General features: G+C 38.3%; 2 protein-coding genes across 4 annotated transcripts; both read right to left on the minus strand.

The window, feature by feature from the left end:
- Positions 1 to 172: 172 nt before the first annotated feature.
- On the minus strand, positions 173 to 8,014 carry papss2b (3'-phosphoadenosine 5'-phosphosulfate synthase 2b). Its single transcript, XM_053511651.1, has 13 exons — positions 8,007 to 8,014; positions 7,515 to 7,680; positions 6,231 to 6,345; positions 5,873 to 6,108; positions 5,605 to 5,743; positions 5,393 to 5,511; positions 4,878 to 4,991; positions 4,509 to 4,620; positions 4,114 to 4,319; positions 3,868 to 4,003; positions 1,907 to 2,175; positions 1,554 to 1,783; positions 173 to 823 (listed from the first exon to the last, which is right to left on the minus strand). Exons 1-13 carry the CDS (start codon positions 8,012 to 8,014, stop codon positions 685 to 687), a joined length of 1,989 nt encoding a protein of 662 aa, XP_053367626.1. The 3' UTR covers positions 173 to 684.
- A 2,045-nt stretch (positions 8,015 to 10,059) lies between these two features.
- On the minus strand, positions 10,060 to 19,138 carry minpp1b (multiple inositol-polyphosphate phosphatase 1b). Of its 3 annotated transcripts, none has more exons than XM_053512230.1 (6): positions 18,990 to 19,132; positions 17,719 to 17,794; positions 15,734 to 15,928; positions 12,221 to 12,318; positions 11,527 to 11,657; positions 10,060 to 10,864 (listed from the first exon to the last, which is right to left on the minus strand). In XM_053512230.1, the coding sequence occupies exons 1-6, from the start codon at positions 19,047 to 19,049 to the stop codon at positions 10,486 to 10,488; spliced, it is 939 nt and encodes a 312-aa protein (XP_053368205.1). In that variant the 5' UTR covers positions 19,050 to 19,132; the 3' UTR covers positions 10,060 to 10,485. The 3 variants fall into 3 exon arrangements, with proteins under 3 accessions (XP_053368205.1, XP_053368206.1, XP_053368204.1); XM_053512231.1 differs by lacking the exon at positions 18,990 to 19,132 and adding an exon at positions 18,137 to 18,309 and having other exon boundaries at positions 10,061 to 10,864; XM_053512229.1 differs by lacking the exon at positions 17,719 to 17,794 and having other exon boundaries at positions 10,062 to 10,864; positions 18,467 to 19,138.
- Positions 19,139 to 23,313: the final 4,175 nt, after the last annotated feature.

The following is a 23,313-nucleotide window of genomic DNA, read 5'->3' on the forward strand; positions in this document are numbered from 1 at the left end:
ATAAATATGATTAGTTTGTTACTTTACCAATATGAGCCAGTAATTTTTTTTTTTTTTTGGTCCTTCACATGGGTCCTAAAACACCTCATAGATGACAACTTCTTTTTGAGTTAGTTTTGCATAGTCAGTTCACATTAAGAAAATATGTACAAGTTTATCCTGAATGTGGAAATAAAGATTTCAGGCACATGAGAAAAATGGACGTATAAACTGTATATGTTCATGTTCCGAGGTATTTTTCTTTTCTTGGAGGTATTCATTTCTGAAGGAGTTGTAGTTCAAGCTGCTTTAATTAAGCATTAAGATGCAGTGTATATCAAATTGAATACTTTGATCAATGCGAGACCATCATATTAAACCAATATGTAAAACGTACATATAATAAAGTGAGTGATTACATGACCGGAAATTAGCTGAAGCATGTGGCTTCGTTTAACATGACAGCATGATAAATGGCTGCAGTAATGAAGCATCGCCTGAAATCTTGAGACACGGACCCTACACAATTTTCTTTATACATTCATTTAAAATAATTTGTTTTAAATATAGTACAGAAGAAAAAAAAATCATTTGAGTTAAGAGGACTTGCATTATAAATATACTGGACTAAAATCCTATAATTTAATTATAAAACTTGAATAGATATTGTTCAGTTGGTGCCTATTGTGACATGGCATATATACATTAATCTTTTTGGAGGGAGGCATAATACTCTGTGAGGACCTTCCATGCCTTGGGTGCCATAAAACCTTCTGGAGGATTTTCTCCACTGCGAGCCAGTTTTCTCATTTTGGTCCCAGAGATGAACTCAAAGTCACTGTGTCTGGGGGAAAAAAAAAAAAAATCAGTATGCTTTAGTTTTAGTAATATGTTTCTATGAAATGATACACACAGTACTGTGCAAAAGTCTTAGGCACCATATTATATGCTGTACCAATTTTGTTATACATGTTCATCATGTCTGCATTATTATGTACAAAATCATTTCCTTAAAAATTAATAAATAAATAACATTACAGGAGAATATATGCATGGCTTTAAAGAAAGAAATATAGTACAAGACAGACCAGTTTTCAGATAGAAACAAAAAAAATCTAATGTACGCTCCTGGGATTTGCATAGAAAGAAGCGAGTGTGACAAAGTTACCAGAAGAACTCATATTCTCCAGCAAGCTCAGTAAAACCTAACAGCTGTTTTCTTATAAAACTGCACACATCTGTGTCTAAAACTCCTGATTTTTAGGCAATGAGTTTTCACTCCAAATTGAGTGTTTATTTTATTACTCTTTATAGAAGTTTTTTTTGTGCAGAAATGTTTTTAAAAGAATCTTTTGCTTATGCCATATTTTTGTATGTGCCCAAGACTTTTGCACAGTACTATAAGTTAAAACAGTTGTTAGGTTTTACTGAGCTTGCTGAAGAATGAGCTTTTCTGTACCTGTCTACAGCATATAATATGGTCCCTAAGACTTTTGCACAGTATTGTATGTTTTGCAGTGATTTTTCTGACATTTAGGTTTTCTAGTCCATTAAGTAAAAGAAAAGTCTCTAACCTATCTTTGTTGTAGAAGTCCATTGCTTTCTTTACTTTATTGTAAGCAGCCACTCTGAATGGAATGATTTCTACAGAAGTGAGCCCTGGTGCCATGCTCAGCACTTTGCCACCATGTGTGGGATCATATAGGTCCTCTTTAGTCTCAGGATGCGGCATGCCTGCTGGGTCACGGCCAACGATGTAAAAGTTAGAACCTGCAATCATTCTGGCCCTGCAGTGCCATTGTACCTGTAGGCACACACATTTTCACACGCTTTTTCCACTGTGTTCAGCTATTATCAGAAAGTGTAATCAGACTCTTTGTCCAGTTAATCCTGTCTCAGGATTAGTTGTTAGGCACGAAAAGCTCACCTCTGTGGGACCAGCATACATCATGGGTGAGGGGAAGATGGCTACAATGGTGCTGGTAGGATCTAGCACACCGTCTTCAAGAACAGCAGCATGCTGCTTCATGCGCCAATCCAGAGGCACATCATCCTCTTTAGTCCACCCTCCGAGTGGGTGCAAGAGCAACACAGGTTTCTTGTAGCCACGCTCCAGCAGTCGCCTCCTGGTGTCCTGCATCAGGAGCGCGTGGCCGTTGTGCACGGGATTCCGCAACTGGAAGGCAAAGACTACATCTGCAAGAAAGGCGGGGGATGTGGTTTAGATTTAAGCTTATTAGCCAAATATTCTTTCAGCAGCAATGTTATTACACAACCCTGAGACACACAGATGTTCCTGAGAACAAAAAGTAAACATTTCGTGAGGTTTAGTACGGTGGAAATGATGAGTGCCTGCAGTTTAATTACGGTCTACAAACAGGAAGTTGACCAGCTGATAAGGTTACAGGCCTTTTGTCCCAAACAATAGAAACACCATGGACACAGCCAAGTGTTAAATGTCTGGTGACTTGCTTCTGGATAATCCCAACTTGGTAGCACAAAAGATATTCATCTACATGGTTTATTGATTAATATATTACTGCCTTACTTGGCAGGGCAGATAACCTGTTTTGCAACCACAGAACTTTTGAACCCTGAAAAAAAAATCCCTCAGTACCGGTCTTCTTAGCTTAGAAGACTGATCAACATTTATAAATAAATAAATAAATTGTAGGTTTGTATGAGTCAGGTTTGTGCAGTTATAAAGGATTATATCACTTTTTCAGCACAACCTCAGCAATATAATGAAATTAATTAATGAAATTAATTAATTAATTAATTAAGCAAAAAACAAAGATGGGTCACACATGCAAATAAATACCACATATACATATAATCACGTGTTTGTTATGGATGTTTCCAGTTGTTCTACACAGTAAAATCCTTTTCAGTGTTGATTTAACAACGTTCCTTTCCAGAGTCTAACTGGATCTATATAAACACTAAAGTATTAATAAAAAATAATAATACACACTTCTGACCTAATGGAATTTGGGAGTTCATTCATTCATTCATTAATACCATTTATACTTTACCGATCCCTGGAGATTTTGGGCACAAGGCATGGTACAGGGTGGCAATTTTTCTCATACAGGCAATTTGGGAACACCAGTTAGCCTAATCTGCATGTCTTTGGACTGTGGGAGGAAACCAGGGTACCCGAAGGAAACCCCCACCCGCAAGCATGGGGAGAACACGCAAACTGCACGCACACGGAGAGGAGGCGGGAATCAAATCATTTATATATATATATATATATATATATATATATATATATATATATATTTATATATATATATATATATATATATATATATATATATATATATAAACCTCACATACAAAACTCCCAAATTCCAGTATGTCCCAATTTCCTGTATTTTGAAACTTGTCCGATAAGTTGCATTGTCAATAGTGACTGGTACCAAAATATAAAAACATTCACAACCTGTGGCACGATTTGTTATACTACCACAAACAAACAAATAAATGCTAATTAACTAGTAATACATTACACTTTATATTATGAGTTTGAGTTAATGTCTTACTATAACCAAGGTGATATGTACAAAGGGCTAAACCCTCAAGTACTTTTGTCCCCAAGGCTCATTTACAAATGCTGAGCACTTAGCCTAATAAGATTAATAACTGTTATGATGATTATAATAATAATTGTAGTATTGTTTTGCTCTTGCACTCTAAAGAAACTTAATTTAAACAAAAGATTCTGTTTTTGAGTCTGGTATAATAATCCTAGTGTTATTCTTCTTTTTATGACTTACGCATGGCCTGTATAATAATAGTAAAGTTTTAGTCATGGCATGTTTAAGGAATATAAAAGAAACTTGATTACCCTCTTGCTGTATGTAAAAGAAGCTCTTGTATTACCTGCTCTCATTTCCTTAAATTTTTGTTTAAGCTCCTTCGGGCTGAGACGGTATTGATCTAGACCATCGTTCCATTTGATTCGTTCCAACACCTCCAAATCTCCACCGGCCAACCAATCACCACTTTTCATAACCATCTAAAAAGAAAACCAGATTGTAAAGGAACTGATACAACACATGCAATACCACAGTATAAGATGCCATAAAAATGAGGTATGATCACAGGTGTTTATGAATTTTCTGAGACCTCGATATAAGGGTGCTTGGGACATGTGGTTCCCCACTGTCTTGCGCAGCGTTCCTCCTTACGGTGTTCATAAAACTCGGGATTCCTCAGTATGGCCACTCGGCGACCTTTATACTCCAGAGCAAAAGCAGCACAACCATTCAACCTGTCTTTGTCTTCCGTGGACACTGGTAGGACAATTGGTATGGAAAGGTTGATGGCGCCACCTAGAAGGGAACGCAAAATAACATTAAAAGCCTTCAGTCGGATTCTACTACAGTACTTGTATTGGAGCTGAAGATTGGATAAACAGATAAAATCTGAAATCTGATTGTTCTAGAGTGACAGTCACAACGAATAGATTTTCTGTAACTGAAACTCAATAATAAATGTTTGTTGTTGTTGAATGTCTTTACCATCAATTAGACTACCAAAGTGAAGGACCTGCAGGAACTCCCTTTCCTTCATAAAGCCTTTCAGAGGAGTTGCCCACCCTTCAGCCAACACTTGAACCCATTGAAGATCCAACTGATTCAACACAAACCACAATTCAGATTACTGTTTTGCTGCTTCAGTTTTTCATAATTGCAATTAAAACTGATTCCATGAATATAACATTTGACTGTTTTTATGAATGTACTGTATCTATATGACTATGATTAAAATGAGTCACGTCAAGACAGTTTGAAGATTTAAGGACATCACATAAGTGTGGAATGATTAAATTTTATGCTTCAGTGAGCTACGCTTGAAATTATATTTAGTGCAAGTGCGTGCCACATTACCTTGGTAATGTTTACCCTAGGAAGTATGTTGGCATCACTCAGTGCCAGGACAATCTTGTTTTCAGGGACAAACAATTCATTGATCTCCTCCGTAAGGCCACTGGGAACAATTCCCTGCAAGCAAAGAAGACCATGCTCATCATCATCTAAATGCCAATACTCACTCACTCACTCTACTAACACTGGCTCTGTTACTTTAAAGCCATCTACAGTACAGCGGTGCCCAAAATCTAAAATTTATAGTGAAAATACTTCTGTTCGGAATTATTTAAAAAAAACAAAACACAAATGGTCTTCATTACAAATGATAATTAGTTAAGAATCTTTGAAATATTTACATCAATTCCAGAATTTTTTGTATTCTATATGTATGCATTCTGCTTTAAGAACAATGTATAAGAAAGGTGTATAGATTTGAGCACTGTGGGAGTACTGTGGATACAACGATACGTGGCTGCAAAACAGGTTATTCTGCCCTTCTTTCTAGATTTTACTATTTACAGACACTTCCTCACCTGCTCTTTAAGGAGATTCACCAGTTGGTGTATGCACTCATTCACTGTGAGCTCTCCAGTTTTTAGTACAAGCTCAGGCGAATCTGGCTTCTCATACTCCGAATCAATCCCCGTGAAGCCTAAAAGGTGAGTGAGCCAAAGTTATAGATTAACACATTTTAGCACATATTGACACAATTTCCGGTACCAGTCCTAGTCGGGTCAGACTGTACCTTTAATCTCTCCCGCACGGGCCATTCTATAAAGCCCTTTGACATCCCTGCTCTCGCACACCTCCAGTGGCGCATTTACAAATACCTCAAAGAACTTCAGGTTTGAATTCTCGTGGACCTTCCTCGCTTCATTTCGGTCCTTTGGGCATCATAACAAAGCACAAAGCAAAGTCATACTGAATACAGGGTTTTGGCAGTATAAATCATTTTTGCAGACATTTATTCAGCTGCTGTGCGCTGTATACTGTCATATTTAGTTGCACCACACCTTCGTAAAAGGAGAGATGAAGCTAGTGATGCAAACCAAGCCGGCATCAGCAAACAGCTTGGCCACCTCTGCAATACGCCGGATGTTCTCTTCTCTGTCTACTGTAGCGAAACCCAGGTTCTTGTTCAGGCCATGGCGAATGTTATCACCGTCAAGAGAATAGCACGGAATGCCATGGGAAACTAGGTACTCCTCCAGAGCAAAACCCACTGTAGTCTTCCCTGCGCCAGACAGGCCTGGATAGAGATGATAAACATTTCATTGAGAAAGAGTTTGTTTACATAAGCTAGTGGTGAATCCCAATTCAAGGGTGTATGTTCAGAAAGGGGTTTATTCTAAATGATTAAATGAATCTAACCTGTCAGCCATACAGTGCAACCTCGAAAACCATCTCTGGTTCCCACAACTTGGCCTCGTTTGTTCCTGCTCACATGGTGCGCCTGGTATACAACGTTCGTTGCCCTTTGGAGAGCCTGAAAGCCCAGTAAATTGCTCAATCAACAAAAAGCTCTAAAGTTAAACTCATTTCAATTCATCAGTAACTTATAAGAGTTTATTTGATTCCTAAAACCACAAGGTTAAAGGTTCTTCAGTTATTCGACACTTCTTAAACAGGCTACAATGTTATGCCAGGTGACCTTAGCCCGACAAACGATAAACTTTTACAGAACCGTGAAGAAGTGTTTAACAGCACATGGGCAGCCGCCACCCTTCTGAATTCTAAACTAACTAAAAGCTGTCTGCTCCATTTTACCGGCATTTTCACAACTTACATTTAGTGTCTGAATGTTAAAGAGTGAAAAGGAAAGGGAGGGGTGGACTTGGAGAAACAAATACTACTATTCATGCAGACCAGTAGAGAGGAGAGGTGGCCAGACTGGAACACAGCCACACTTCTCTCAGCCTTTCACCCACCCTAGCAGGTCCAACGTACATCAGGGCCTCCTTTGACTCTCATAAACAGTGAGCTACTTTTTTCTGACACAGAAAAAAAAAATTGGTCTTTTTACAAAGAACCCTGACTGCAACGGGATCGCACGAGCAGATCTAAGATGGTCAGGCAGACCATCAGCAGAGGAACGGAATGCCTAACTGATACTATCTGTCTTCTGATGGGGGTCTCTGGGTAAAGTAGAGACAGCTGATCGCAATGTTTTTTTTTTTTTTTTTGTTCTCACGAAAAGTAATGAACGAGGGGAAAAAAACAACAGGATGAAAAAAAAGGAGAGAGTAAAAGTTTTTAGAAGTTTAAGGCACATGATGAAGAAAATGTATATGATTACACATTCTGATTTGTGTAATGGGGGGAAATACTAAACATCATTCATTTTGATAGTAAGAATAAAAAAATGGCAATCCTTCGTGCATCAACTGTAGTATATGACAGTACAGCAACATTCTTTAAAATAATGATAATAATAATGACACAAGTGTTAAACCTTTAACTTCATGCAGCCCGAAAAGTTCTGTTGGCTAAAAGTGCAGATCCGATCAGAAACTGGACAGAAACTAAAAGAAATCTGACACTTGTGACTGTACCCAGTGTATCCGCTCAGTCCTGTTTACCTAACTGAGATTTACAGTGTGACTGTGATAAGAAAAAAAAAGTGAGAGAGAGAGAGAGAAAAACATTTGCACTCACCGTTCTCTGATTGTTGGTCCCAGACATGACGGCACTGATGATCTGAGTGTTAGTGTGAGAGCCGTGAGGATCGGAGGACGTCTTAAATAGCAGTGAGCGGAGGAGAGGAAAGCGCTTGGACACGTAGCACAAACACAACTTTCTTCCTCTCTTCCTGGAAGTCCTCCTCCTCCCGCCGATCGCAGCGCGGAGAGGCCACGAGGGGGGCGTGGCCCGCGCCGGGGTTTACATACTACACTCCAACTCGCCGTCTGATTGGATGTCATTCAAAGCGAGGGGGCGGGGCGTGGTGTATGACTGAGAATATTGCTGTGAGAAAATCTTCCCCTAAAGCTCAGCTGTGCAGTGATCATAAAACACAAATGATCCTGTTACATTGAAAAGGGAGAAGAGTTTGAAGAGTTTTAAAAAAGTGTCTGTTTTTGGTGAACCTTGGTGCTGGAGATCCAACGCACCAGTGTTTAGGCCAGACTTACTGTGCAAACATTCTACCTTTCCATGATGACCAGTATCACTTCACTCACTCATCTTCTATACCGCTTTATCCTGTATTTAGGATCGCGAGGACCTGGAGCCTATCCCAGGAGGCTTAGGGCACGAGGCAGGGTACACCCTGGACAGGGTGCCAATCCATCGCAGGGCACACACACACTACAGGCAATTTGGGAACAGCAATTAGACTAACCTGCATATCTTTGGACTGTGGGAGGTAACCGGAGTACCCAAAGGAAACCCACCAAGCATGGGGAGAACATGCAATCTCCATGCACACAGAGACGGAAATCGAGTCTGGGCGGAAATCGAACCCAGACTCTGCTCCGGAGGTGCAAGGCGACAGTGCTAACCACTACACCACCGTGTCGCCACCCAGTATGATCAAGTGATAAATCTGTAGACATGGGAACTGGGGTGCTAACGAAACTAATCATAATAATATATACAGTGTAGCCCAAAGGTAAACAGACAAGCAAGCAAATGCTGTCAAATTTGGCTTGGTGACTAACCCTGTCTTGTGTCGTGTAAATGAGAACATGCTCTATTTTTACTGTTAGAAAATAAGGGGAAAATGGAAATTTAGAAAAAGAGAGAAGTACAGTAGTGATTAGTACCGTGACCTTACACCTCAAGGGTCGAGGGTTTGAATCCTGCCTCGGAGGCTGTGTGCGAGGGGTTTGCATGTTCTTCCTGTGCTTTGGTGAGTTTCCTCCGGGTACTCTGGTTTGCTCCCACAGTCCAAAGATATGCAGATCAAATAAGGTTAATTTATGTTCCCCAAATCGGCCATAGTGTGTGTGTATGCATACTCTCCAATGGACTGGCTCTAGGTCCCCCTCACACTGTAGATCAAGCTTAAAATTGCACCACCAGTAACAAGCATTCCTGTACCCCCGTTTTCTGATGTCAGAATTGCAAAGCAAATTATCTAATATTTACCTAAACAAATAGTTAAGGTTTAACGTCAGCCACAGGTGAGTAAACTCAAAAACTCTAAAGTATCACATTATTCAGGACAGTTAAGCAATCTGCTTGGTCATACACATACAAGCACAATTTGTTGGATGGCTTCCAAGTGTGGTAGGTGTGTTCTGGAAGTCTTCCAACTCTGCTTACTGCTCAGCAATAACAGGGGTTGGTCTGCCATTGAATTGAATATGTACTTTGATGAGTGATAGTTGTACTGAAAATTCTTCATATTTATGATCAAACATTTAGTCAGTCACTTTTGTCTGGAAAACTGTGACTATGGATCTGGAAACACTGGCCATTAGCAGGTAAGCACCTTCAAGAGAAAGCAGGGTAACATGCACACACAGATTTACATACTCATTTATACTGTACCTAAAAGTTTAGCAATTTATCGTAGCAATGTATCACCCTCTAGTAACCACTCACTGGCATGTTTTTAGGTAAGTGTGACCTTGGTAACCTTGGTTTTTAGGTAATGTGCAAACTTAATGTCAAATCAGAAACTCTACTCCCCTTGCACCACATTAAGGCATAAGATGAAGTTCTGTTTTGGTATATTTAATTAAAGATTTATACTTTCATGATAAATAATAGTTAGCATATAGGTGGCATAGTGGTTTAGCACTGTGGCCTAGCACCTCCAGGGTTAAGGGTTCGATTTCGCCACAGATCTGTGTGCGTAAAGTTTGTATGTGCTTGGTGGGTTTTTCTCACAAACTCCAAAGACATGCAGATTAGGCTAATTGGCATTCCTAAATTGCCTGTTGTGTGTGTCCGTGTGTTTGTTCTGCGATGGATTGGCACCCTGTCTGGGGTATAGAAGATGAATGAATGAATAATAATTAACGGTAAAAAAATTACTTCATATGAAATGCACTGATTTTACATTTTTGAATTATAGGCAATTAGAGGCATAATCATGATACACACACTGGAAAGCATTTTAACAAGTATACATATTCTAATTTGTTTGAACTATCTGGAGTACATGTGTAAGAAGGATTTAGCCCCAAAAAACTCCTGTATAAATTAAAAAACTAATTATATATTTGCTCTAGTCAAATATCGGCCCCCTATTAATAAAAGAATGTTGACACAACCACCATCACGGTATGCATTCACACAACAGCCCACGTCAATGCAAACCAAACTAAGACATCAAACCATACTGTTTGCTTGAAAAGTACACACCTTAAATAAAAAAGGTGCCTTTTTATTTATTTTATCAGTAGAAAGGTCTTTTTTTCAGTAGAAATATATTTGGTTCCTTACAGTTCTTAATTAAATTTGGCTTCTGTTAAGAAATTTTCCAACTAAAAAAAGGAAAAAAAACCCCTAAACCATAAATAAACTACATATTTGGTCACCAACATGATCACACATATTTTGGTTATCTCATTCATCTTAACCAATAAAAACTTTTCGGGACATTTTTGCATTCTCTGATTCCTTTACACATGATTTCTTTCTGCTCACTGTCAGTTCAAACATTTCCTTATCTACATCACAGCTCAGAGTTCTTGACTTTATCTTTAGGCAATTTACATTCTTTCTGAAAATCACACCCACCCAGGAGGTCAGAGTAGTGGTTCCTAACTGTTTCATACAATGGAGCTGGTTCGCTTATGTTAGGAAAAGACAGAGGTTTCTCATTGAGGAAAAACTGTAGTCTGAGTCCATCTGGGCACTCATACAGGACAAAAAGCAGGTTTGCGGCGTAAGGCACTATTTGACCGGAGCGGAACTTGCGACTAAGCTGAAAGGGGAAGTTCTTAGCCGTCAGTGGTGTTTCATCCCTGAAGAAACCCATCAGAGAAAGCAGAGGTAGCAGAGTCTCACCATGGCCCAGCTGGATGGTAACTGCCTTAGTTACCTCTCCAAACCTAAATAATGATAATAAAATAACATTACATCCAGACTAAGGTCGGTCAAAAAGACCCTGAACAACTGCTGAGTCGAGTGTTTTTATACCTTTATTTATTAGGTGCAAAAAATCAATATGGCAGTCACTCGTTAATGTAAATCCATTTAAATAGAGTATAAGATGAAGTAATCATGATCAGGGTCCTGGATCAGGTTTAAGAACAGTCATAGCAAAACATTATGATCAGTATTGTAGTGTAGGTTCCCCTTGTGCCACCATAATCCTGTCATTAGTTTACTGGTATATACAATTAATAATTAGTGTTAATGTTTAATGTTATGGATGATCAGTGGATAAACCTAACAATCATCAAGAATCACACACATCATAATGCAATCTGAAAGTCTACAGTAGACTTTAAGTCCTAGTCTTATAGTCTTCGGCATATCCTCTAACTGGTCTGACCAGTTGCACATGACAAGGACCATTTCAATATGGTGAAGCCTTGTAAAACATGTGAATCATACTGAATCAACATACATTCCTTTATGTCAAAATCTTGTTCAGAGAATCTTAAGGTTAAGGAACAAGTTTTAAACCTGTAATATTAATTTTAAGAAATATAAAAAAAGAGAAGAAAATACATAAATAACTAAAGCCTGCCTTGGTGAAACTGCCTACCTGTAGTCATATGACGCCTGGTCGAGTCTCCTGAAGAGGTCATGGAAGAGGACACAGCTTGATTTGCGGTTAATGTCGTAGCCATATCCCCTTTTCCAGTACTGTTTCAGATCATTTTTATATTCAAGGACCTAAAAAAAAAAAAGATTAGGAATATGCTAAATATCATAATCTGTACAACTGTAATAAGTGTGATAAGTGTAAGACAGAAAAATACCTCTATTAAGCAATCATCCTAGTAATACAGTGGAAAAATGACACCAAGAAATGGAAAACAAATAATAAGCCTCTGGTTTATTCAACTAGTCCATTAAACCTAGTATATACTTTTGTAAGCAGCTTGCAAACAGTGACTGTCAATACTGTATAGTTTATCAGTTGCAAAGCAGTTTTACAAGAATCCGGATGTAGATTTAGATTCTTAATGAGCAAAGCAGAGGCGATGGTGGCAAACAGAAACTCCCTGAGACAACTTGACAAATGTGGAAGAAACCAACAATTTCTTTATTAACACATGTTGATAAATGTTATTTTTGCTAAAGTCCTCTCAATGGTGGTCAACAGAAAGTGGAAACACCTTGTGACAGTGTTTTGAAAGACGCCATCAAAAAAGTGTGACATCAAACCATTTACAATATTAAGTCCTACAAAATCAACAATATGACCGTCACAAAGAAAATTGATTAATGCGTGCCTGTGCGTCCAACTCATCCAGCAGGTTACACCACGGTGAATTCTTGGATTTGATTGCAAACTCATAAGCGCACAAGAAGAAAGCAGCCTCAACCAAATCTGTGGAAAAAAAAAAGAAAGAAAACAATCATTAACTCGTCTTTAGTTCTTCTTGACAAACAGCTAATTTGGAATGTTGAAGAAGACTATGATGACGAACAATGGTTTTTGTAATACAGGAATGTGACCGTGTATGGAGTCAAGAAGTATGTAACTAATCCTGTGCTGTATTCTTTGTTTTCTAACTTATGATTGATTGATGTGAAGTTCGATAAATACGTAAGTAATTAGAGAAAGAGGCCCTTTGACCACATTAGACTTTATCTGTAGTATTGTGATGGTAAAGTTTACATACACCTTAGCCAAATCAATTTAAACTGTTTTTCAGAATTCCTGACATTTAATTCCAGTAACTGTAATTGTCTGTCTTATCTCAGTTGGGATTATTTTATTTTAAGATTGTGAAATGTCAGAATAATAGTAGAGAGAAAGATTAATTTCAGCTTCGATTTACATTCCCAGTGGGTCAGAAGTTTAGATACACTTAGAGTACTTTATGTTTGGTAATATTGCCTTTAAATTACTTACATTTAAATTATCTTACAATGATTTGTTGGAGGTTTAGCCCATTCCTCCTGACAGAACTGGTATAACTGAATTAGGTTTGTAGACACCCTTGTTCGCGTCAATATCTACACTTTATTGCCCTAAAGGCATTTTGCCCTTACAACTTTGGAAATATGCTTGGAGTCACTGTCTATTTGGAAGACCCATTTGTGACTAAGCTTTAACTTCCTTGCTGATGTCTTGAGATGTTGCTTCAATATATTCATATAATATTCCTTCCTCATCTATTTTGTAAAGTGCACCCCTTTATGAGCAAAGCACCCCCACTACATGATGCTGCCACCCGCAGTGCTTAACGATTGGGATGTTGTTCTCCTTCTTGCAAACTCCCCCATTTTCCCAGAGACATCTATGGTCATTATAGCCAAACTATAGAAAAAGTTCCCATGTGCAGCTTTAGACCTTTGCCTGGCGTTTTTGGAGCAGTGGCTTGTTTTTGGAGCAGTGGCTTGTTTTTGGAGCAGTGGCTTCCTTGGTGAGCAGCCTTTTAGGTAACATTGATATCACTCTTGTTTGTCTGTCTCGTTTCCTCCAGGCTTCTCAAGGTTCTTTGCTGTTGGTCTGGGATTGAGTTGTACTTCTTGTACCAAAGTCTGTGTCTTCCTGAGCAATATTGTGGCTGCGTGGTCCTCTTTGTGTAGTATTGTTGGTACAAATGAACATGGTACCTCCAGGCATTTGGAAATTGTTCCCAGGCATGAACCAGTTGTTTTTTGTTTTTTTTTTGGGGGGGGGGGGTTTACACACGGAGGACAATGCTAACCGCTCCTTCCGCTTGCGTGAGCTCACATACGCCCCTAGAGAGAGCCGATTGGCCAATCAGCTCTCTCTAGACCTTCGTCTGCAAGAGGTTACAGCATCATCTGAGAATCGAACTTGCGATCTCCGGATGATAGGGCAAGCACTTAACCACTTAATGAACTAGATTTGAAGTCCACAATCCCTTTTATCTGAGAGGCTCTGAAGGTAGGCCTTAAAACACTTTCACAGGTACCCTTGGTAATGACTCAAATGATATTAATTTGAAAACAATTTGAAGCCTAAAAGAATCTCCTAAAATCATGACAACATGTTCTGGAATCTTCCAAGATTTGTGACACTCAACTGAGAGTAGGTAAACTTCTCACTGGTAAAAAACGTATTATTGATTAGAAAACGTAATACTAGAAAAATTCTAGAATTATACAGATATTATTATACTAATTATATTATATAAGTTGACACTACACAACTAATCACTATTTAGTTTTATTTGACTGTAAAAAAATTATAAATCCATACCTTCACATTTTTATTTTGGAAGTGTGAATGTAGATACATACAGTATTAAAGTAGATATTTTAAAAATCACATATTTTTAGAATAACAGTGTACTGTAAAAAGATTAATACACAAATAATGTGGCTCAGGACTATACATTTAAACAGGTTTATAATAAAAAATATAATATAAAAGGTTTATAATATAAAAATAAGCTCATGAATTCCAATATGTATAATCACTATTGATTCTAAATGACTTTGTTGCGCTGAATTTTTATTTTGCAAGCACAAGTTTTCAGTAGCAATTTAAAAAAATAAATAAATAGGGTGGATTTTTTATTAACAATTTCTATAAAATATTCCTTATATTTTTATAGCTAGAAACTGTTAAATCGTCATTGTTACGTGAGAAATTGGTATACATATTGTGTTCCCTGAACTACTGATGTTTTTTTAGCTAATCCTGAAGACACTCCTTGCATTAGTTTATTTTCCACAGTCTTTTAAAAAGAACAATAAACATTGTGTGAGCTTCATGTACAGTAATCTCTTCCTTTTTAAATATTGCAAAAGAGATTTTGTTTTATGATGGGAGAAAGGTGAATTTATTTATTATAATTAAACCCTACAAATGATTATCTCAGTTAATTATTATATAAGATATTATATATCTCAGATTATCTAAGCCATGATAGGACGGCTGGTCCAAACATTTGGAAATCCCTTGGAGCGAGGTCAGGACTGTACTGAGGGGGGGTGGATGCGTGGCTTGAATGATATTGTGTACAGTTCCCTCAGACAGGGCCATATCTTCTGCAAGTTGGTAAATTTTTAAGGATCAGGTGGTGTATGTTTATGGGAACGACTGCAGTGGGTTCTGAGTTTCGATCAGTTTTATGTCTTCATTCACAAAAACATTTTTTTTTTGGGGGGGGGGGGGGATTATATAATATTTCTTAATATAATCCTCACCAATGTAATTCCCAATACCTGTAAAAGAACTGAAGTATTTCTAGGCTTTTGTTTATTGTTCAAAGTCCAACTTCTGCACATTGACTCACATTCTTCCTATCTGAAGCCTTAGCAACTCATTTTACAACGAGACTCAATACACTTGGGAAGGGGTGCTTACAACTTCTCAGAATCATGCATTCAATTCAACCCCTAGCTAGAATAAAGAACCTGAAATACCAGATGAGGCTTACTTATTAAACACAGAACACATGGGTAGGTTTTATACAGTGTAATCATAGTAATATTTCATGCTTATTACTTGTCACACTATACAACATGGTTTCAAAAGAATCTTGGATATAGCCTATAGTAAATCTATCGATAGACCTGCATTTAAAGAAAATAATCAGTGTTGAGATGTTCGGTGGTGATATCCAGGCTTGTACAGAGGAGAAGATTGTTTAGAGGTCACAATGATATTCTTTCTGTTAGTTTGCATGTTTCGTTTGCATCTTATCATGCAATGATGAGTGTTAAAGCAGTTGTCAGATTCTGGGATATTTATTACCCCATTTTCCAACATTTAAAACCCATACATTATGAAGCTACAATCAGATGAAACTCAATTTTACCTGGTGTCATCTGAGTGTGTGGAATTTGTAAGCGACTGGCCATCCGCCTGCAGACCTCGTCCATCTCCGGAGATGATTTGAAAAGCGTGACCTCCTTCAGCGCAGTCTTGTTCTGCTCAACTTCTTCAACAAATCTTTTGCACTGATCGAAGAAGCGCATGAGTGAATCGTTCACGTAGTGTCTGAAACCCACATCTACAAAAGTAAAGATGAGAGTTAGCTGACAACATGAAGAGAAACCAAAATGAACGCTATGAGACTAGTGCATCATTTAAAAATGCTATTAGTTGTGACGGAATACACACGACAACCGCCACAATTATTAGTCCCTGCTGAAACAAATCCTAAAAAACATTCTGGGTTTCTGTTGGTTTTGAAATTGTATGTAATTCCATGTTATGGTTATTAATGACATTTCAAGTTCTCCATATAGGTTGATCAGAATGAAAATAATTTAATAAATCGTATGCGATTAAAACCTGGTTTGAGCTTTTTTTTTTAGATTTTTTAGAAGATTTAAAAGTCCTACAAGAAACTGCTGATCTCTGATGATGCCATTTTTTGTCATAAAGATTGATTTCTTAGTAATCTAACTGACATACAGTAGGTCTAACAGAGTTGTGTAATATCTACAAGGGAACAGGAAAGCGCTGTGGTCTAGAAATCAGTGGTAGAAATAAGTTGCTCAACATCACTTCTGCTATCGTGGCTTCTCTTGCAATGGCAGTAGATAGTTTTATATATATATATACCATAGTCCTTCAAGACTGCACATCCAGTAAAAATCAGTTTACACCCAAGTCTCAATAGTTCTTCAGCATTTAACATAAAGAGACAGTCTTATACACCCCCAAAGAACACATTTCCCCATCAAGTCTTTTTGAGGATTTTTTTCTGATGTTGTCTCAGAGTTTTTCCTTGCCTATGTCTCTTTTTTGTTTCATTCTTTTCAGATTGGAATAGACACATTTTTAAGCGTGCCTAGAAGTGAAAATTCCAAAGATACTTCAAATTTTCAAAGAGGACAGATTGTCAACTGAGACTGTTTTGTAACTATGTGTCCCAAAGACAAGTATCTAGGTATCATGATATACCCCTGTCTCCTGTAAAGACATACAGTTCAGATTGTTGAATGTTAAAACATTAACAGAGTCATGAACTTGTTGAACGATATTTTCGTGATGTTCAAAGAGATCTGTTGAGAACAACCCTCTCATTCCATCCCTACGCCTAAAGCAGTTAAAAGGAAAATCAACAAAATATTAATAATGTATTAATCGATAAATATTTCTTCCACAGAAATGCAACACATTTTGCTGCAAACATTTTATCATAAAATTGTGGGTGTGTCTCCCTGCACCTCCTAGGTTGGGGTTTCGAATCTCAAATCTAATCTGTGTGCGTGTGTGTCTCTCTCTCTCTCTAGTTCATTTGTTCCCTGTGCTTCCTGCAGGTACTAAGGGTACACAGACAAACACATCCACTGTATGTTGATTTCCAGTTGTATGTAAGGAGTGAGTGTGTGTGCTTGTACCCAGCATTGTTTCCCAAGGTTCCAGGCCCCATGTGACCCTACACAGGATAACACTACTGTATGTATGTCTATTACCTTATAGCATGTCTGTGTATATCCGGACAATGGTTGTGTCTATTGTTAAAAGATCAATAAAAATAAAATCTACAGAATTGGTCAATTATTTGGATGTGGGACAGTATTACGATTTTTACAAAGAGACTGTGATGCCTCTGAACGTTATTGAAGTATGGCTTCCTTAGGCCTTAAGGGGCCTTGACAGATGGTGTTAATAGACTAAGGTTTACCAAAGTGCTCCTGATCCCACATGATTATGTCCACTACAGAAGCATGACAGTTTTTAAGATGGTGATGTATGAGGAGTCAGAGATTACACATATTCAGAAGAGGTTTTCAGCCCATTAAGATTCGACAGGCTTCCTTACATTTCTAAATGGTATTGTGTACTCACTTTTGGGAATGCTATCCTGAAAGTACTTGATAATTTGCTGGTGCATCTTCTGGCAAATCGGCAAGCCTTTCCCCATCTAGAAGGAATAGACCAACTCTTCACATACTGCATCATAATCAGTTCACTTGTTTAACAGAACTTTCTCATTACCTTGTAATTATTGTTAATTTGTCCTATTGTTATTAGTCTTAAACCGGCCATGTAGTAACTATTTTGGTTTTGTCTCAGATTTGAAAAGAGTGCATATTTTCACTCACTCATGGCCTATACTGCTTATCTGGTACAGTATACAAGGTCACGGGGGCCTGGAACCTATCCCAGGACACTTAGGGCTCGAGGCAGGTTGACAATCCATCGCAAGACACACACACATTCATTCACACACTATGGGCAATTTAGGAAGGGCCATTAGCCTAACCTGCATGTCTTTGGACTGTAGAAGGAAACCAGGGAGAACATGCAACCTCCATGCACTCAGACGCCAAGACAGCAATCGAACCCGGACCCTGGAGGTGCGAGGCGACAGTGCTAACCACTACGTGTGCATATTTTCAACGAACTATTAAATCCACATGTGAAATCATCCAATAATTTAAAAGACTTTACAGCTGACTTCTCTTGGTTTTTACTGCCAATTCCCAAACTATCCCAATTTTTAAATATATATAGAATTGGGGTTTGTATCCAGATCAACATCCACAGTAGTAGTAGTAGTTATGCACTTGTCCTGTATTCTGGTTTGTTTTACCTCGCACGTCCCAGAGGTTGAGGAGTCCCTCCTGGAAGGCCCGGATGCTGTCCACACACCTGTGTTTGGAGCTGCTGATGAACTCCACGCGCTCTCGCCGCAGGTTTTCCTCTGAAATTAGTGTCGGAAACGACTTGCTCAACCTCACGGCCAAATGTCTCAGGTCATCTTTGCCTTTCTCTACTAGTTTGCCGTCCATATCCTCAGTGTACCACATCTTCCATTTCTGTTTAATGTCCCTGAGCCACTGCTGCTCGCCGGACGCCTCGGCCATCACCAGCTCGTACAGCCGCCGCATCCTCACGATGTTCTTCTTAGTAGGGAAGCGCGTGCCGTGTCTGATCACCGCCACTAAGTGCACTGCCTGGCAGCCGGCGGCTGGAGCTCTCACCGCGGAATGATTTACGAATAAAATATCGTCTATTAATTGTGGGTTCACCTCCTCATATCGACCTTTGGTCCCAAAGTAAACAGCAATAGATGGTATGTTCGATTTTTTTAGAAAACAGTAGGAAGCACTGACCGTAAACATACTTAGAGCAGCAATGAGAAAGCGTCTGTTTTTGCACACTGCAGGTTCCATCTTTAAAAAATGCTTTAAATACTCTTTTTTTTTCACTGTAGCAAACCTATAGATCCAGCACTCGAACTTTTTATTATTATTGTTTTACTTCCTATCTGTACTCCAATAACACCGCCCTCTGAGGCTGATGATTGGCTTATAGGCCACACTCCTACGGTTTGACTAGGTGAAATGAGCCAATCATAATGCAGGGGGCGGGATTTATCCTGTTACAGCCGTTAAAAATAATGTCTGAATTGTCTTCCGGGTCAGAATGCGAACGTCTTATTGTTCATTTGATTTTATGTTCCTGAAGTGGTTGCTAAAATTTTCAGCCGTTTGTGTAAAAATTACTACTGTAAATTCTACTTAGGTCTACAGTCAAATGTTTAGTAATGTAAGTCTAGCTGCGTTACTTTAACATGAATATTAATTAGTATATTACTATGTCCACTAGATGGCACTATCGTTACTACATTTCAATAGGGTAAAGGTTCTGCCATGATACAGCACCCCTGGAGCAGACAGGGTCAAGGGCCTTGCTCAAGGGCTCAACAGCAGCAACCTAGTGGAGCTGGGACTCGAACCGCTGACCTTCCGATCAAGAACTCAGTGCATTAGCACTCTCAGCTACCACTGCCCCTATTAATAGTAAAAAACATATGAGAAAAATAAATACCAGAATCTCTACTGATATACCTGTATATTATTTTAACAGAAATAATGCTTAGATTAGGTTGAAAACCTCACATGAGAAATATTGGCTTCTTTTTAACTTTAAATATTGGAAACTCAGGCTAACCTTGTTTCATTTTGTGAAGCGGTTTCCAAGCCGATCACGGGTTTGCTTTTACATAAATTTATATTCACTTACAGAACAGGTTACACAGAACACATCCAGAGCCTACTATCCAAATTTGCAAGTCATGAATAAGCAAAAGAAGCATGCAAATACTAGTCATATGTGCATGAGGGGGAAAACCATCATTGTGTGTTACTTAACAACCCAAATGCATGTAGACCTGCATCTAATGTGTTTCTGTAATTTGCATTAGTGCTTCTATTACTGCAAAAGACTGGTCTGTGTGCAAAATACTCTTAAACAAGAGAAATGTTCACTGTGTGAGCAATCCTACTCATGTGTGTTAGAAATATTGTAGACTTTAGTTGCTCTTGGAATTTTTTAGGTATGCATAATGAGCAATCTCATTTCTGGGCCCTGAAACTTTAAGAGATTTAAATTCATCAGTAGATAACAGCTATTTGGTTATACAGTTAGGGGTAAATTTTTATAAGTGTGTAATTACATTTTTTATTTTTAGTCCAACACAATGCACAATTCAGGTTCACTATGATGACTTCTTAGCCTTGAGCATTTATGGCTGGTATGTTAAAAGAATTTTCTAAAATAGGCTATTTTTGTCAGTCCAAAAATGCAGACATCACACAGCTTGCAAAGAGAAAGCGTTTTATTTTGTTTTCCTTTCTTCTGTGCCTAAGAAAAAAAGGAAAAGTGGCAGTAACAGGCTCTTCCTGAGTTGCAGCGGATGTGTTCTTTGTTCCTCATGCAGGATGTCATTCCCACCCAGGAGTCTGTGTTTTCCTCAGTACATCACAGAGTCAAATGTTCCTGCTGTTTTGCGCACCAAGTGTGGTTTTCAATGGAACTTTTTTCCTGTACAAAGCCACAATGCAGTAATTGCACATCTGTCGTGGTTTATGTTTTGCTTGTTTTGTTTGTTTGCATCAGTTATTGTAAAAAATTATTTTTACATTTTTGACAAGGTGTCAAAGTGACCAGTTTCAAAAACTGTTCCGGTTTAATGAAACCCTTCTTCCTTTAATTCTTCATGATACACACCACTAACTAACATAAATGAAAAACTAAGCAACAATAGTAGGTCCACTTCTTTAAATTTCTTATGTTGGTTTGGAATTAGTAGAGTATTTCCATGTGATCATTTCCTGTAGAGTAACTGGAGCAACGTCACCTCGTGACCATGACCCTAGTCCCACACGAGTAATCTATAACAGTTCACAGCTATGTCCCGTTCTTCCTTTTCCAATTCTTATTTTGATATTAAGATTAATTAATAAATTATAATCCACAGTTTTTTGCAAATAATTCCAATTTTGCATGATGTTAATTCTATCTGTCGATTTAGGAATCTCTGTTGTCCAACAAGGGCCAATGGTGATTACCATTGTATTTATTCGCATTTTGCGACAGTGGTAGGACTTCTGGTCAACATTCACTCGTCGGAGATGGGCCACATACCATAGTCAATTTGGTAACGCCAAATAGCCTCTGCATGTCTTTGGACTTTGGAAACTAATGTACCTGGAGAAAACTCACCAAACACGTGTAGTGCATAACTCCATGCACACAAACCCGTGCACACATAATCGGTTCACCTGTTATTTATCACAACAGCACTTGTTTATCTTTATCTTGTAATATCTACTTGACATATTGTAAGTAGTCTTAAACCGGCCATGTAGCAACTTTTTGTTTTTATCCCAGATTTGAGATGAGTGCATATTTTTAATCACTCATCGTCTATAGCGCTTTATCCTGTACAGTATACAGGGTCACGGGGCCTGGAGCCTATCTCAGGATACTTATGGCGTGAGGCAGGGTGCCAATCCATCGCAGGGCACACACACATGCTCATTCACACACTACAGGCAATTTGGGAACGCCAGATAGCCTAATCTGCATGTCTTTGGACTTTGGAAACTGGTGTACCTGAAGGAAACTCACCAAGCACAGGGAGAACATGCTGGAACATGCAAACTCCATTGCACACAGACCCGTGGCGTGAATCGAACCCAGAAGGTGCAAGGCGACAGTGCTAACCATTAAGCTGTGTAATTTAAAAAAACATGATATATTGTTTATGTTGATGTGGGCACTGTGAACACAATCTTATGAGGATAACTAATTATATTCCAGAACTTATGAATTATTGATCTTGTTTTGATGCTCCTGGGTTTTTCATATTTCAGAACAAAATGGTGAGCTGTGTATTTTGCCAGACCTGAATAAAGTTGCATGATGGATTACGCCCAAATTGGTTTGGAAGCATATTCAGATTAAAGCACATACGGATGCTGAGCCTCTAGGAAGAAAACAAGTTAAGCTTATTTGCTCTGTTGTAGCAGTATAAACAAAAATTGGCAAAAGGCTCAGTTGCTCAGTCCCCATAAGGCTGGAAAAGTGCTATGTAGAAAAGTTGGCAGCAGGCATGACCCAAACTCAAGAGCTGTTAGCAACAATGCAACAGTATAATAAAAAGCAGAGCTTAGAGGAGATTAGTACAGCTGCTTCGCAAACAGAGAAAGACCGTAATGCAGTCTCTGTTGTTCCTAATTTTCCTAATTTGGGTAATGAGGCCACACTGGCAGGAGAGTGCTTATAGCCAACCATCTGCATCCCATGATATTCATTACATTATGTATAGTGGGGCACAGCAGCAGCAATGAGTGCACTATAGACTTGTCTTAACTTTTTCTTACCAGGGCATCTTACTGCCTATCCTATGCTGTCGTACATCAATTGAAAAAGTGACTGACACACACATGTAAGAAGGTACACAGCTGACAGTGGGCAAGTTTTTCCTTTGCAGCAAAATCTCTTGAGCTTGATAAAGATAAATTCATTCATAAAATCATACTGAGCACACTATCCGCATGCCTACATGGTATCATTTACAGTTTCACAATTCAAAAAGGAAAATGTAACCTAAAGCAAAAGAAACTAAAAAAAAACAGTAGTTTCCTTTGTTACACATTCCAGATATAATGAAAAATTCGGTTATGATCATAAATATAAAGGATATGTAGTGCCCCATTAAAGTGATGAAAGTGACACACCAGTTCATGGTCCTTCTCTTTCAATTAGCTTTATTATGAAATAAACACATGGAAATATTTTACTAGGACGCCTGGGGGATTCAAGTCAAGTTTATTTATTTATTTATCACCAGCTGTCAAAAATGAACTCACACTGAAGAATTCAGAAAATCAGATTTTTTTCTTCTATTTTACATATGCGTAAGTGTTTCCCAGACTGCTGGGTGATGAATGGGTGGAAAGGTGTGGTTTGTAGAGAGCCACTTCCCATTATTGTGGAGTAATTCCTAGAACTGTTGCACTTTTTTCTGGTTGGGTGGGGAAAAATTTAACATGACAATTTTATATATTTTTTTAATATAAAAAGTTAGTTATTTTGTAATATTGGTGTATAACTTGAACTAAAATGAATAAACAGCCCTTTTACGTA

Source organism: Clarias gariepinus, chromosome 14 (assembly GCF_024256425.1).
Source record: "Clarias gariepinus isolate MV-2021 ecotype Netherlands chromosome 14, CGAR_prim_01v2, whole genome shotgun sequence".
Classification (NCBI taxonomy): domain Eukaryota; kingdom Metazoa; phylum Chordata; class Actinopteri; order Siluriformes; family Clariidae; genus Clarias; species Clarias gariepinus.